Source organism: Centropristis striata, chromosome 11 (assembly GCF_030273125.1).
Source record: "Centropristis striata isolate RG_2023a ecotype Rhode Island chromosome 11, C.striata_1.0, whole genome shotgun sequence".
NCBI classification, from domain to species: domain Eukaryota; kingdom Metazoa; phylum Chordata; class Actinopteri; order Perciformes; family Serranidae; genus Centropristis; species Centropristis striata.
The window spans coordinates 22,028,320-22,042,893 of record NC_081527.1 but is presented as its reverse complement, the minus strand read 5'-3'; the positions used below and the strand labels follow the sequence as shown (position 1 = coordinate 22,042,893).

At 38.9% G+C, this 14,574-nt stretch overlaps 3 gene segments (V, D, J or C); all 3 read right to left on the bottom strand.

The window, feature by feature from the left end:
• Positions 1-800: 800 nt before the first annotated feature.
• LOC131980885 (T-cell receptor alpha chain V region CTL-F3-like) lies at positions 801-1,252 on the bottom strand (the record flags this gene model as incomplete). The annotated part of the segment is given in 2 exon segments: positions 801-1,096; positions 1,210-1,252. Coding segments are annotated over 2 exon segments (339 nt in total), but the record flags the coding sequence as incomplete, so codon positions are not given.
• Positions 1,253-1,506: 254 nt separating this feature from the next.
• On the bottom strand, positions 1,507-1,962 carry LOC131979759 (T cell receptor alpha variable 3-like; the record flags this gene model as incomplete). The annotated part of the segment is given in 2 exon segments: positions 1,507-1,805; positions 1,908-1,962. Coding segments are annotated over 2 exon segments (354 nt in total), but the record flags the coding sequence as incomplete, so codon positions are not given.
• A 10,126-nt stretch (positions 1,963-12,088) lies between these two features.
• Positions 12,089-12,554, bottom strand: LOC131980967 (T cell receptor alpha variable 3-like; the record flags this gene model as incomplete). The annotated part of the segment is given in 2 exon segments: positions 12,089-12,387; positions 12,500-12,554. Coding segments are annotated over 2 exon segments (354 nt in total), but the record flags the coding sequence as incomplete, so codon positions are not given.
• Between the last annotated feature and the right edge of the window lie 2,020 nt (positions 12,555-14,574).

Below are 14,574 nucleotides of genomic sequence, written 5' to 3'. Positions count from 1 at the left end.
AGAAAACACTTATTGTTATTATTATTATTATCAGTGCATGTCTCCAGCTGTTAAAGCGACTGACAGCTGATCCAGCTGTGATCCGCTGCCGCCGTCATTAGAAACGGACGTCGCTTCACCTGCTGCTTCGGAGGGAAGGACGTCTCATGTCTCTTAAATCGTTTCCCCTCTCCTCGCTTCCCTCACTTGCGTCTCTCCATGCATCCCCGGTGGGCGGGACTAAGACGCAAGTGAACGGCGCAAGTGAGGGACGCATGGATGCGAAATAGGGGTAATGGGATGCAGCCTGAGTAAAAAGGCTGTTTAAGAAAGTTATCTGTCTCCATCTTGCTGTCTCTCCTTATAAAGTGTGATCCAACCACCACACATCGAACCCTCACATTACAATTATTATATCATATTAAATATAATATATTGACACAATATAAGACATGAAATACATACAATTTTTCATAGAAAAATGTGTTTTTTTTTAGTTAAAGCTCTATTAAATGTCATAGGATTTTTGTTCCACCCTATTATGACGAGGAATTTTACATGTATGATATCCCACAACTTCTCGTCATGTTCAGAACTGTTGTTGTATGAAAAAACACTTGCTTTAATTCTGTATTTAGTATTTAGAGCTTCATTTTCTCTTTTTCTACCTCCTCTAGAAAGAATCTACACGATATAATTTCAAAATATTTTAACAGTTAACTAGTGTGTGACTCCCTCTAGTGCATGTTGTGGAGTATTGTGTTGTCTTTGCTCCAAAGGTTTTTGTACAGAGTTTTGGTGTTTCCTGTCACTGTGGGCCTCAAAGCACAGTAGTACACAGCAGAGTCAGACAGCTGAAGCTTCTGGATCTTCAGAGGAACTGATGTCTTGTTGACTACAGCATCGATTCTCTCCTTCTGTCCTTCTACAGGATTAACTTGATTTGTTGAGAAGCGTTGCAGTACAAACTTTGGATAATCGTCTACTTGTTGTTTGTACCAGAACAAAAAGGGACTTGGGTCAGTTGTTTCAAAAGTACAGTCAAGTGTAACTGTCTCTCCTTCAGTAGCGATGACATCTATTGTTGGCTGGATCACCTTGTCTTCTCCTTTACACTCTGGGGAAGAAGAGAACATGCAGAGGAAGAGATGAATCAATAAAGACGATTGATTAAAGGAGAACAATCAGTAAATATTTAGAAATTGTAACATGTTGCTGTTTGTATCTTACCAAAGAAAAGAGCAGCAAGAATAATCCACAGCCAATGTTCCATCTCTACAACAAGGTTTAAATCAACAGGAGAAACTTGCTGATGTTCAACATTCAGTCTGAGAATTGTTCTCTTCACAGCAGCACTTATTATTGACTGAATGGTTGAACACAGTGCAGAAGTAGTGCACCGCCTACTTGATAATGTGGCCCTCTAGTGGAGGTAAAACCTTCAGTACAACAGTGTGGAGAAAAGGCTTCCAGCAGCTTGTCAGTGTGTCAGCTTGTGTTTTTGTACATAGTTTTGGTGTTTCCTGTCACTGTGGGCCTCACAGCACAGTAGTACACAGCAGAGTCTGTCACTGCAGCAGAGGAGATCTGCAGATCCAGATGGGTTTTATCCTTCCTCACGCTAACAGACAGTCCAGACTTGATTTCATTCTTTGTCCCAAAGTGATAGATGAGGAACTCTGGTGGGTTTCCTGGATATTGTCGATACCAGAAGAAATAATCATTTACAGCTGCTTCTTTGGAGTATCTGTAGGACAGAGTAACAGTGCTGCCTTCTAAACTGGACTCTTCTGTCTTCAGTGGAGTGAGTTCTTGACAGCTGACACCTGAAGGAAGAGATGAATCTGTTATACCATTTTGTAACTGAAAAAAGATTTAAACAAAAGTAGCATTTGCATTTAATAATTCCTTTGTTTAATTTAACGTACCTGTTAGAATGGATAGAACCAGTAGAGAAAACACACAGTGCTGCAGTGACAGCATGTTGAATAAAGATAATGTTGATGGTTTGTGTATTGGACTCTGTTGAATATAGAAGTTCCTCTCTCTTCTATAGTTCAGTCACAGTTTAGCTCCTCCCTGAATCTCTCCGTCTCCTCTTAGATCTGTATTTTCTCTTCTCTCAGTTACACTTCCTCCTGGTTCACAGACTGGTAGCAGCATTTTGTACCAGCTGGAGGTGTTAACTGGACACTCAACAGTAGAAAGGTCTTGAACACCAGAATTTTACATGTAATAAACCACCTGCATTAATCACTAGAATTGGTAGAATATATGAATACTTGCCGTCAGACAAACAATGGAAATTGATGTTTTTCGATCAGTTGATCTAAAGGCAACAACTAAACTGTTCTTCATACTTTCCCACTCAATTCAGAAAACTTTATTGTCAGTCAAAGAATGAGAGAAAATTGTCTTGGGTTTAAGACTCCCAAGCAAAATTAAAAACATACATCCATAAAACACATGAAAACCCACAAAAAAAATCAAAGCTGCATTAAATAAAGTGGTGACGTTCTATTAAAATGGTATTACAGAGGGAATGAAGAGTTTTTGAATGTCCTTTTCTTGGCCAGAGGCACTCTGAAGCAGCTGCCTGATTGGAGGAGTTGAAAGGAATGGTGACGGGGCAGTGATGGGTCTGTAGTGATAGAGTCTGTCTTCTGGTTTACTGCTCCACTGTAAAGGTCTGACAGCCGGGTTTGGATGTTGAGTCATTCTAGTGAGTGTTTTCTTGCTTTCATCACTGAGACAGTTGTACCAGGATGCTATATTAAATGTCAGGACTGATTCAATGAGTGAACGGTATACTGCTGTTAAAATGTCCCCTCTGACATTAGAACCTTTGAGCCTCCTCAGGAGAAACATGCCAGGCCTTTTTTAGACCCCATCCTCCTCCAGGGGAAAGGACAGCTGGTGGATGGAAAAGAGGATGGGAGACAAAATGCAGCCCTTTGGGACCGCAGCGTTTAAAACAATATTACTCCATTTAAAACCTTCAACTCTGACATGTTGGGGTCTGTCCTTTTTGAAGTCCTTTATCCCTGAAACCAGTGTTGTATTGACTTGTAGTCTGAAGAGGTGGTGCAGAAGTGTGTTTGTATCCCTAGCTAATGTGTCCAGAAGATTGACAACTCAACTCCACGTTTTGCCCTGTTGGCAATCTGGAGTGGGTGCAGACTTTTGCCTACTATGGAAATTGTAAAACTTAGGCAAAGTACAGGACAAGGAAAGTTGATTGATATAGCAGCAATAATATGAGAAACTACAAACTGTTTATTAAAGGAATATATGATAACAAACTGAGAGCAAAAAAATAGTGTTTAAAAATTATTAGATTTTAATAAAAATGTAAAAAGAAAAAGAGAGGACCTATGATTGAACCCTGTGTTACAAAAAAGTATATTTAATGCATCTTCAAAAAGGTAAATATTAGCTGTGATGGGTAATTACAGTGAGGTTGTGTTAAATTGTGTGTCGCCAGCTTCTCGCTCGGGACTGTGCCGTTTATTCATATTAGCAAATTGCTATCGTCATGTTAGCTTATTGTTTATGAAACTGCTAGAGCTAATGTTATTTTAAAAATTGATGCATGGACATTTAGTGGACTTTAATCTTCTAAAAGGAGACGACAGCTGACGAGAGGGAGACCCATGCTGGCCGCAGTGTTTCCAGAGAGAGGACATCACGCACATTGAGGCCTTTTGTGTTCTCTGGTTTTCTTCAACCGCCGTTTTGTTCCCCTGCTTGCCATTGGGATCATAGACATATATACATAGACTCCGCATTGAGCAGGTTGGTCCGTTGCTGCAATACGTCAGCGCGTCCGCCATATTGGATGTGGCAGATCTGCCTGTAAACTAATGAAAGGAAACGGACTGAACTTCATAAAGCGCCTTTCTACAAAGTGCTTTAAGTTAATGCCTCTTATTCACCCATTCACACACACACACACACACACACACACACACACACACACACACTAATATATCTGGGAAACAAATAGGCACCAAAAACAAAGTATGTAACTTTTAAAGTGATGATTATAAATGTTTACTCCTTATGTTTAGGGTGACCAAGCGTCCTCTTTTGCCCGGACATATCCACTTTTTACGTCCTGTCCGGGGCGCCCGGCCAGGTTTTATAAATTCACGAGAATGTCCGGTGTTCAATGTTTTTCATAGGACCAGTACACGTGCACGTAAATTGACCGGCGCTTTGCACACAACTTTGCGAGACGTAATTACCAAGAGGCTGCCTAGTGGGTGAGTCAGCGCCGCGCACACACACAGAGAGAGACAGAGAGCAGAGCAGACAGAGGGCAGATCGAACAGCGGAGCAACATTACATATTGAAATTTAACATTTAATCTGTGTCTATAATAACCAGATCCTGAAATGTAGATGTGACATGAGGGTTTTCTGAATAAAGAGCACTAACGTTTACATTTAACTGATTTGATTAATCGTTTTTATATTCACATTGATGAACATATAGTATATCTACACAGGGGGCATTGATGAGAATACATATCTATACAGCTATACAATTGCAGTCTGTGTGTGTGTGCAAGTTACTATTAAGTTACTATTATTATTATTATTTTTATTTATTATTATTATTATTATTTGTACTGTTGCTGACATTAGTATTATTATTATTACTATATACTGTAATATACTACTATTATTATTATACCGGCCTTATTTATTATTATTACTATTACTATTATTATATATTTATATATTATATATCATACTATATATTATATATCATACTATTTTATTTATTTATTTATTTTATATTTTTACCATTTATTATTACATATATTTTATATTATATGCTGTACTATTATTATAATTATATACCGTCTAGTCACTATAGCATTGTTGCCATAATATCATCACACTATGTGGGCGTGGCATGACGACAAAATATGGCATCTCGCCATAACACACGAGACTGTATAACTTCACCATACATTGTCCAATCAGTCCCAAATTTCACATATGTGATTAGGGTCCAGCCTGGGACACACCCACAGGTCCAAAGTGACACACAGTCATAGCGCCCCCTGCTGGCTACAGCAAGTAACATGTTTTACACCTACTTTGAGCTGAGTAGTAGGAGACACGCGATTTGGTATGCATAGGGACTGGGCCCACAGCGCCGCGCCTGACGTGTCCTCCCCGACGGCTCCTCCCCCGACGGCTCCACTCTGCGAGGGCCCGTTCAGTACTGCTTGCAGTCCTAGTCAGTATAATTATAATTACCATCATCTTGCCAACCTACCAACTGATCTGCTTTTTTAACTTCTTAAGTGTCCTTGTTCTATCCAGTGTTTTTTCTATTGTTGTTTTTTATTTATGCTACCTCAGTATTTTATTTATTTATTCTATTGTGTTTTATTGTACTTGAATACCGGACTGCTGTGACAACCGAATTTCCCTTCGGGGATGAATAAATCTTATTAGTATTATGCGCGGGACTTCATAGTATTAGCCAAAATCAGCAAATTCTGTTCGTAAAATGACGTTATAATAGCCAGATACAATCAAAAGTATTTTTTGATTCTTACCTGTGAAAGGTAAGGCCATGCGATCGGGTTTGTACTGTAAATCTGTTGGTACATTTCCATGCAGCACATGAATGATGCATCTTCTCGCTGTCTCCACTTCTCCACTTTGCCACATCCAAGATGGCGGCGACGTCGACGTACGCTTCAGCACTCAATGCGGAGTCTATGTATGTATGTCTATGATTGGGATTGCTGACTCATTTCTACCGACGTGAGGACGCCATATTGTTCTAACTGTTTCTAACGCCTGGATTCCACTGGATGCGTAACGACTCCGACAGGGGTCTGTCCGCAACGGCTGCGTATCTACGCAGTCCGTCAACACCCACCGGATCCGTCTGTGTCGGAGCTGTTGCGGACAGCAGAGTCCCGAGGACGCACGAGATCTCGCGAATTCACGCCTAATCAATTGATATAACTGGAAGATAATCAACATCTCCTCGTTAATGACTGGAGACAAATCCAGCGACTCCGTCTTAACGAGCGCTAACGAGGTCGGCCGGCTTGTTAACGAGCCGGCCGACCTCGTTAGCGAACCCGAGGTATTTTATTTTGAAAATATACCGGTGTTTTATTTTGTGTCTGTGCAAGACTTCCTGTCCCGAACGATCTGCTCTGTGCTGAATTTATGCGTAGTGCTCCGTTGTCCGACAAAAATAGAAGCTCTGCGCAAGTGTTGCGAGGGCTGTCGGATGGCCCTGCGTTGTCGGACTCATTACGCAGCGGATCTGCAGTCGGTGGAATCTCACACATTGATTATAATGGGTGCGTAACGGCTCCGACGACGGATCTGCAGCCGTTACGCATCCAGTGGAATCCAGGCGTAAGGAACCCCGGGAAAACAGCAAGTATCAGGCCTGCAACGGTTATTTTGGGTATTTTGTGTTTTGCCGGCTTTTTTTTGTTTATACATTTATTCTTTTGTGGTACTACAGGTAAACTAATTGGTATATATATATATATATATATAAGTGTTAACAATTCTGGCTGAAGAAAATTTTAAAGGTATAAAGGTATTGTGAATTGAAAGGTAACTAACTTAAATTTGGAAATTGAATGTTTGATTTAAAGGTTATTTGATTGAACTGAAGGTTTTTTCAAAAGGAAATCTGTATCTGTGAACTCAAATTTATAAGCTGTGACCAAAATAATTTATTTATTTATTTTTACATTATCAACAATTTATTTTGTAAATAAAATCCTGATACAGGAACTTGGATTTTAAGTACAGTGGTTTATGTCCTTTGATTTTAATTAAATGTTTTGAAAGTGTTGTGGTTAAGAACGCAGTTATAAAATAGGAATATAAATAACTGAGAATCAAATGAACTCAGGCCCCTTCTATTGAAAAGCAGACAGTAAGATAGGTTGTTGGAAAAATAAGTCAGCTTTAATACATAGAATAGGGGTTACACACCAAAAGAAATCACAACCTCACAGGACAACAGAGAAACTTCAGTCACTCGGTCTGTGATTTATCGTTATTTCAGGTGTAGGGATGGGTACAGAATTCGATACTTTTATAGGTACCGACCGAATTCCGTTGGTACTACCGAGTACCGATTCATGTAAAATCAAACGGTACCATGTTTCGGTACCTAAACAGCGTTAACTTTAAACTGATCATTGATTTCAACCTGTTTTCATTTAACGTCTTTGATTAACAAGCGTGCTGACGATCGCACTATTTTTTATTTTTTTTATTTACCTCCTCGTCTGGTCCTGTCTGCTCACCGCGGCCACTTGCCACTAGCTGCTGCCCTCTTCCAACCCGGTGCAGAGACGAACAGCCCGGCTCTAGGCCTGCTAGCTGCCAGCTACTATCTCTCCAATGTCTCTACCCGGGCTTGGCCTTCGTCTGCCTCGAGAATGGACCTTCCTTACTCCGTTTGCTCTCTCCATTCTGCTGTAGACCAGTCATTAGCAGCTAGCAGCTAGCTGCTGCATCTCTGGTCCTCCGCTAATACTCCACTCTTCAACTCAGGAATATTACCTGCCACTTTACTCCAAACTGCCTCGCTGAAATTAAATCCCTCGGACTCCTGCGTCATCCTCGATATGTGCACAGAGCAGCCCGACTCAACTTTGTTTATTCCAACCATGCTATGGTCATAACTCTGTCTGACCGGTGCTGCGCCGCACAGCTACGACGTCATCACAACAAATCACACGTGCACTTGCAACTTTTTTTTTTTTTCTCCGTGCACTTGCCACCTGAGAGCTCCTCTGCATTCTTTGATAACACTGCAACCTTCATGTTACAATAAAACAATAAAGCACTGCTCATCCTGGATTTTATATTGGTTTGATATATTTTTTAAAGTTTATATTTTGAGAAATAAATATGTTGAATTGAAAAAAAAAGATTTTATTATTAAACAAATTAACATTTATTACCACATAAACAAGCGCAAAAGTACCGAAAATTGGTACCGTTGAGTACCGGTACCGATTCCCAGGTACCGGGTATCGGTACCGTATCGGTTCGAATGTGAAAGGTACCCATCCCTATTCAGGTGTGACTTTTTAATACACTGTATCACCACATACTATTTAAGTTTAACAGTGACTCCCTCTAGTGGATGTTGTGGAGTATTGTGTTGTCTTTGCTCCAAAGGTTTTTGTACAGAGTTTTGGTGTTTCCTGTCACTGTGGACTGCAGAGCACAGTAGTACACAGCAGAGTCTGTCACTGCAGCAGAGGAGATCTGCAGATCGACTTGATTTCTCTCCTCATTCAGTTTAACAGTCAGTCGAGGGTGTGGAGGTTTTGCTTCCACCACTGAAGGTGATTTTGTATCAGTGATCAGGAGAAGGAACTGAGGAGCTGATCCAGGATCCTGTTGATACCACTGAAGATTATTGGCTTTAACTGAATATTTACAGGACAGAGTGACACTACGACCCTCTGATGAAAACACTTCAGCACTGTTGGCAGTAATATCATCTTCCAAGGTGTTACCTAGTGAGGAAAACAACATGTTATATTTACAGTTCTGTTCTAAAGTGACATATTCATCATTTAAAAAAACATCAACATGACTTCTTCATGGAAACAAATGATAAACATTTTAGAAAATAGTACTAAGTGGTAAAGTGATGAAATCTGGATTTATTTCTTTGAAATGGTGAATTTTGAACTTCAGTAAAAACAACATCATGTCAAAAACATACATACCTATGAGAGTTGAAAAGAACAAAATCACAACAAGTTTTTCCATGTTCACAGAGGTGAAATGCTGTTGTTGAATGTTCAGTCTGAATAACTTTGTGAGTTGTGTTTGGTCTGATGTTCACATCTGGAATCAAACAGTTCTCTGCCATGAAGACAGCTCTGCAGTCAGTAGGAGGAGACTCATCTCAGATTAGTTTCTGAAGTTCTTCAGCAAAACCTTGACTCATGATTAAGAGTCTGAACTTTACCATCACATACTATATAATTTAAACAGTATGTGACTCCCTCTAGTGGATGTTGTGGAGTATTGTGTTGTCTTTGCTCCAAAGGTTTTTGTACAGAGTTTTGGTGTTTCCTGTCACTGGGCTTCAGAGCACAGTAGTACACAGCAGAGTCTGTCTCTTTAGCTGAGATGATCTCCAGATCAACACGTTTATCTGCTTTGTTAATGTGAGCTGAAAAATCAGAAACAGTTGGATGAATCGATCCTCCCTCTGTGATGTAGAGCAGGAACTCTGGTCTGGATCTCTGGTATTGTCGGTACCACTGGATATTGTTGATAAGACCATCATAATTACAGGTCAGGTTGATGTTTCTGCCCTCTGCAACATGTTCTTCAGTACGTTCTGGATTTATGCTGTCCATGGAACCCAGAGCTGCAATATGAGGATTATTCATGTCAATTATTCTGCAAGAAATATAAGAGATAAAAATACAACAACATCATGTCATATACATTGTTACCTTACACCGATAAACATGTAAATATGAAATATCTGGTTCATACAGCTGGTTAATGAGACTTTGATCTCTGTTCTAACACTCACCTATAAAGAGAGAGAAAAGTAAAAAGAGGTAAAGCAACATGTCTTTGGGGTTGTGCAAGCTGAGTAGAATGAAAATACTAAACTCTGAGCTGCACAGTCCTTCTCCTCAACATCTAGCTGACTGTGCTTTTACTTCCTCAAACATTTCTGCTCTGGAGACAGAAATTATATCATTGGTTGAGGTAAATGTCAGTGGGCGGGGCCAGATAATCACCTTTTGGTGATTTTAAACTGTCGGTGTTCAGGTCACCGAAATTATTTGTTCATCCAGAAAATGTGTGCTTCTGGGTAATTGATCAAATCAAAGTGTAATGCACTGTTATTCATTTTTGTCCACACTTTAAATGTAAGTCTACCTTAGGTTAAGTGATAAAATATAATAAAGAAATATTCATTGCATTGGAATGAAAACTGGGAAACTCAGCCAACTTGCACAATGGTTAATGGAATATATAATCACATTGTGCAAACACAATAAACATTAAAGTTGTTTTCAGAAATAATTTGATCCAAAAGCAAAAAGTAAACATAAAATGAGAGGACCTGTGATATAACCCTGTGGTACACCACAAGAAATCATAGCCAGACAGAACAACAGAGAAACTTATTTTATAAAGAGAAGAACAGAGTCAACCAGAGTGCTGCCAACCCGTTTATGTATAGAACAGATGAGTTTGAAAATAGTTAACCCTTTATCAGGCAAAGAACTATATCTGGTAACTTCAGGTAATATTTCGAGAAAAAACTTGTAAATTCACTAGATTAAAGTGGCAAATCTACAAGAGAAAAAGTTGCAGATTTCAGAGATTTAAAGTGGCAAATCTGTACGAAAAAGCTGCAGATTTACGAGAAAAAAGCAACTTTTTTCTCCCAGATTCACCACTTTAAATCTCATAAATCTACTCATTTTTTTCTCGTAGATTTGCCACTTTAAACTTTTTTCTCAAAATATTATTTTCGTATGTTTTTTTTACACATTCTGGCAGCATGTAATATCCTCCAATATTCTCTAGGGTTGAAATTTGGAATTTGCAAGTATTTCAATGAGTGCCCTGGTAAATCTGGGTGAAAAAAGTTGCTATTTTCCCACTTTCTTCTCGTAAATCTGCAACTTTTTTCACACAGATTTGCCACTTTAAATCTCTTAAATCTGCAACTTTTTTTCTTGTAGATTTGCCACTTTGATCTAGTAAATTTGCAACTTTTTTCTCGGAATATTACCTGAAGTTACCAAATATAGTTCTTTGCTGGAAAAAGGGTTAATATAATGAAAAAATATTATAAGATTTCAATATTTTTCTGATATAAAATATAAAGTTCAAATATGTTCACATCTTTAAAACTGTTTTAGATGTTGGCAGTTATGAATGTTTGTCAGCGCTTCAGAAAAATATTCAAACTACAGAGTTGACTTTGAGCTCTATTTGATGTCAGATGATTTGTTGTTGAACTCAATTATTATCAGTTGTTGTTTTCTGAAATAATATCCCCATTTAGTGAAACTTTAGTGTTCATTCAGTTTGTGTTGTTTCAAAGAAGACAACAGTGTGTGACTCCCTCTAGTGGATGTTGTGGAGTATTGTGTTGTCTTTGCTCCAAAGGTTTTTGTACAGAGTTTTGGTGTTTCCTGTCACTGTGGGCCTCAGAGCACAGTAGTACACAGCAGAGTCAGACAGCTGAAGCTTCTGGATCTTCAGAGGAACCGATGTCTTGTTGACTACAGCATCGATTCTCTCCTTCTGTCCTTCTTCAGGATTAACTTTTTGTTTTGAAAAGCGTTGCAGTACAAACTTTGGGAAATCATTTCCTTCTTGTTTGTACCAGAACAAATAGGAACTTGTGGCAGTGCTATCAAAAGTACAGTCAAGTGTAACCGTCTCTCCTTCAGTAGCGATGACATCTCTTGTTGGCTGGATCACCTTGTCTTGTCCTTTACACTCTGGGGAAGAAGAGAACATGCAGAGGAAGAGATGAATCAGTAAAGATGATTGAACCTGGTAGGTTGAAAGAGTTACCTAGGCAGAGACTCAGCAACAGACATGTAGAATAATCTGGATATTTGCTGACTTCTGTCTGATCACAGATTAAACCATATAAAAGTTGTATAAACATCACCAGATGTGATCAGAAAAGACCTCTTTTCTTTTTCTGTGAAAGACATTAAAAGGACTTGCAACTACGATAATTGTTAAAAGTGCTAAGAAATTGTAACGTGTTGCTGTTTGTATCTTACCAAAGAAAAGAGCAGCAAGAATAATCCACAGCCAATGTTCCATCTCTACAACAAGGTTTAAATCAACAGGAGAAACTAGCTGATGTTCAACATTCAGTCTGAGAATTGTTCTCTTCACAGCAGCACTTATTATTGACTGAATGGTTGAACACAGTGCAGAAGTAGTGCACCGCCTACTTGATAATGTGGCCCTCTAGTGGAGGTAAAACCTTCAGTACAACAGTGTGGAGAAAAGGCTTCCAGCAGCTTGTCAGTGTGTCAGCTTGTGTTTTTGTACAGAGTTTTGGTGTTTCCTGTCACTGTGGGCTTCACAGCACAGTAGTACACAGCAGAGTCTGTCATTGCAGCAGAGGAGATCTGCAGATCCAGATGGGTTTTATCCTTCCTCACGCTAACAGACAGTCCAGACTTTGTTTCATTCTTTATCCCCAAGTGATAGATGAGGAACTCTGGTGGGTTTCCTGGATATTGTCGATACCAGAAGAAATAATCAGTTACAGCTGCTTCTTTTGAGTATGTGTAGGACAGAGTAACAGTGCTGCCTTCTAAACTGGACTCTTCTGTCTTCAGTGGAGTGAGTTCTTTACAGCTGACACCTGAAGGAAAAAATAAGTCTATTTTGTATTATGTTACAACATTCCATAGATATTAATAAAGTTCATGAAACATGATGTCAAACAGTTTTAAAAAAGGTCGAATGTAACATACCTGTTAGAATGGATAGAACCAGTAGAGAAACCACACAGTGCTGCAGTGACAGCATGTTGAATAAAGGTAATGTTGATGGTTTGTGTATTGAACTCTGTTGAATATAGAAGTTCCTCTCTCTTCTATAGTTCAGTCACAGCTCCTTTAGCTCCTCCCTGAGTCTCTCCGTCTCCTCTTAGATCTGCATTTTCTCTTCTCTCAGTTACACTTCCTCCTGGTTAACAGACTGGTAGCAGCATTTTGGACCAGCTGGAGATGATCATTGGTCACTCAGCTGATGAAAAGGTCTGGAACACCAGAAGCTGACATAGAATGAACCTGTTGCCAGAGTTACCAGATTTTAATGGATTATCTAAACACTCATTGTCAGACCAAAAAACCCCAAGAAAATGTATGTAATTTCATAGTTCATCATTCTATTTATTAAAAGGCCAATTCTTTTTTTTGTTATTTAATTTTTCATTCAATTTCTTTTATGTCAAATATAGTACAAAATACATTAACCTTCAACACAAACAAATCAACCATATCAAATAAAAAAAACACGGAATAAAAACAAAAAAAGCATATAAATGTTAATATACATACAAAAAATCCCAGCCTGTAAACAGCGCAGCACATCTCCCAACACTAAACACAGTGTCCACAAAAAAGAGTATATGATAATATATATATATACACACACACGCACGCACGCGCACACACACACACGCACGCACGCACACACACACACACACGCACGCACACACACACACACACACACACACACACACACACGCACACACAGTCTTCCACCACTCACATATTAAAGGCACCCATTCCCCTCTTATATGATTCAGATAATGACCCCAGACCTGGTAAAATTTCCCTTTGTTTTCATCCAACCTTGCTATCATCAATTCATAGGAGGCATTGTCCATCATCAGCTTAACCTAGTCAGTAAATTCTGGTCGAGTCTTAATCTTCCAGTGGTGAAGAATGATTCTAGCTGCAGTGATGAAGCCTGTCAGTGCTAAAACAAGTTCTGCTTTTGATATTCCTGGTGGTAATGCCTGTGCATTACACTTCCAACACAGGTTGTTCTGTATCAAGCCTATTTTATGGAGCCTTACTGGCGTATAATGATACCCGTGAATAATTGTATATTGTGTGAATTTGCCTCGGACATCCCTGATGGACCACCCTGTGTTTGTTCTTATGTTTTCCCAAACATATTAACAAATGTGAGAGGGCCAATGATTGTACCTTGTGGTGCACCAAAAGAAACCACAGACTGACAGAACAACAAAGATATTTCTTTTATAATGAATATAATATAATCCTGAGTCATTGAAGCCAACCAGCGTACAAATACGTTATTCAAGTTGTGATTTGTCAATCGTGGATTTTACTATGAGTAAATATATTGACACACTATTAGATGGGATTACTGTATTTTCCCACTTCATTCGGATATGTCGATTGGATATTTGAAGGAGTTTCAAATTAAGGCTGATGTAACTATCAAAAAGTGTATTTACCCACAGAGGAGAATAGTAGAATAAAACACTGTCTCTGTATGATTAGTTCTTCATTTTTGGTAGTATCGCCTCAACAAAGATTCTGGACTGTATAAGATGGAAACAAATGATGCTGTTAACAGTTTAGAAAATAGCACTAAGTGGTAAAGTAATGACATCTGGATTTGTTTCTTTGGAATGGTACACTTTGAACTGAAAACAACATCATGTCAGAAACATACATACCTATGAGAGCTGAAAAGAACAAAATCACAGCAAGTTTTTCCATGTTAACGGAGGTGAAACACTGTTATTGAATGTTCAGTCTGAATAACTTTGTGAGTTGCTTTTGGTCTGATGTTCACATCTGAAAAAAAGATCAATTCTCTGCCATGAAGACAGCTCTGCAGTCAGTAGGAGACTCATGTCAAATTATTTTCTGAAGTTCTTAAAAAAAAAAACTGACTCATGATTAAAAGAGTCTCGATTTTACCATCACATACTATATAAGTTAACCAGTGTGTGACTCCCTCTAGTGGATGTTGTGGAGTATTTTGTTGTCTTTGCTCCAAAGGT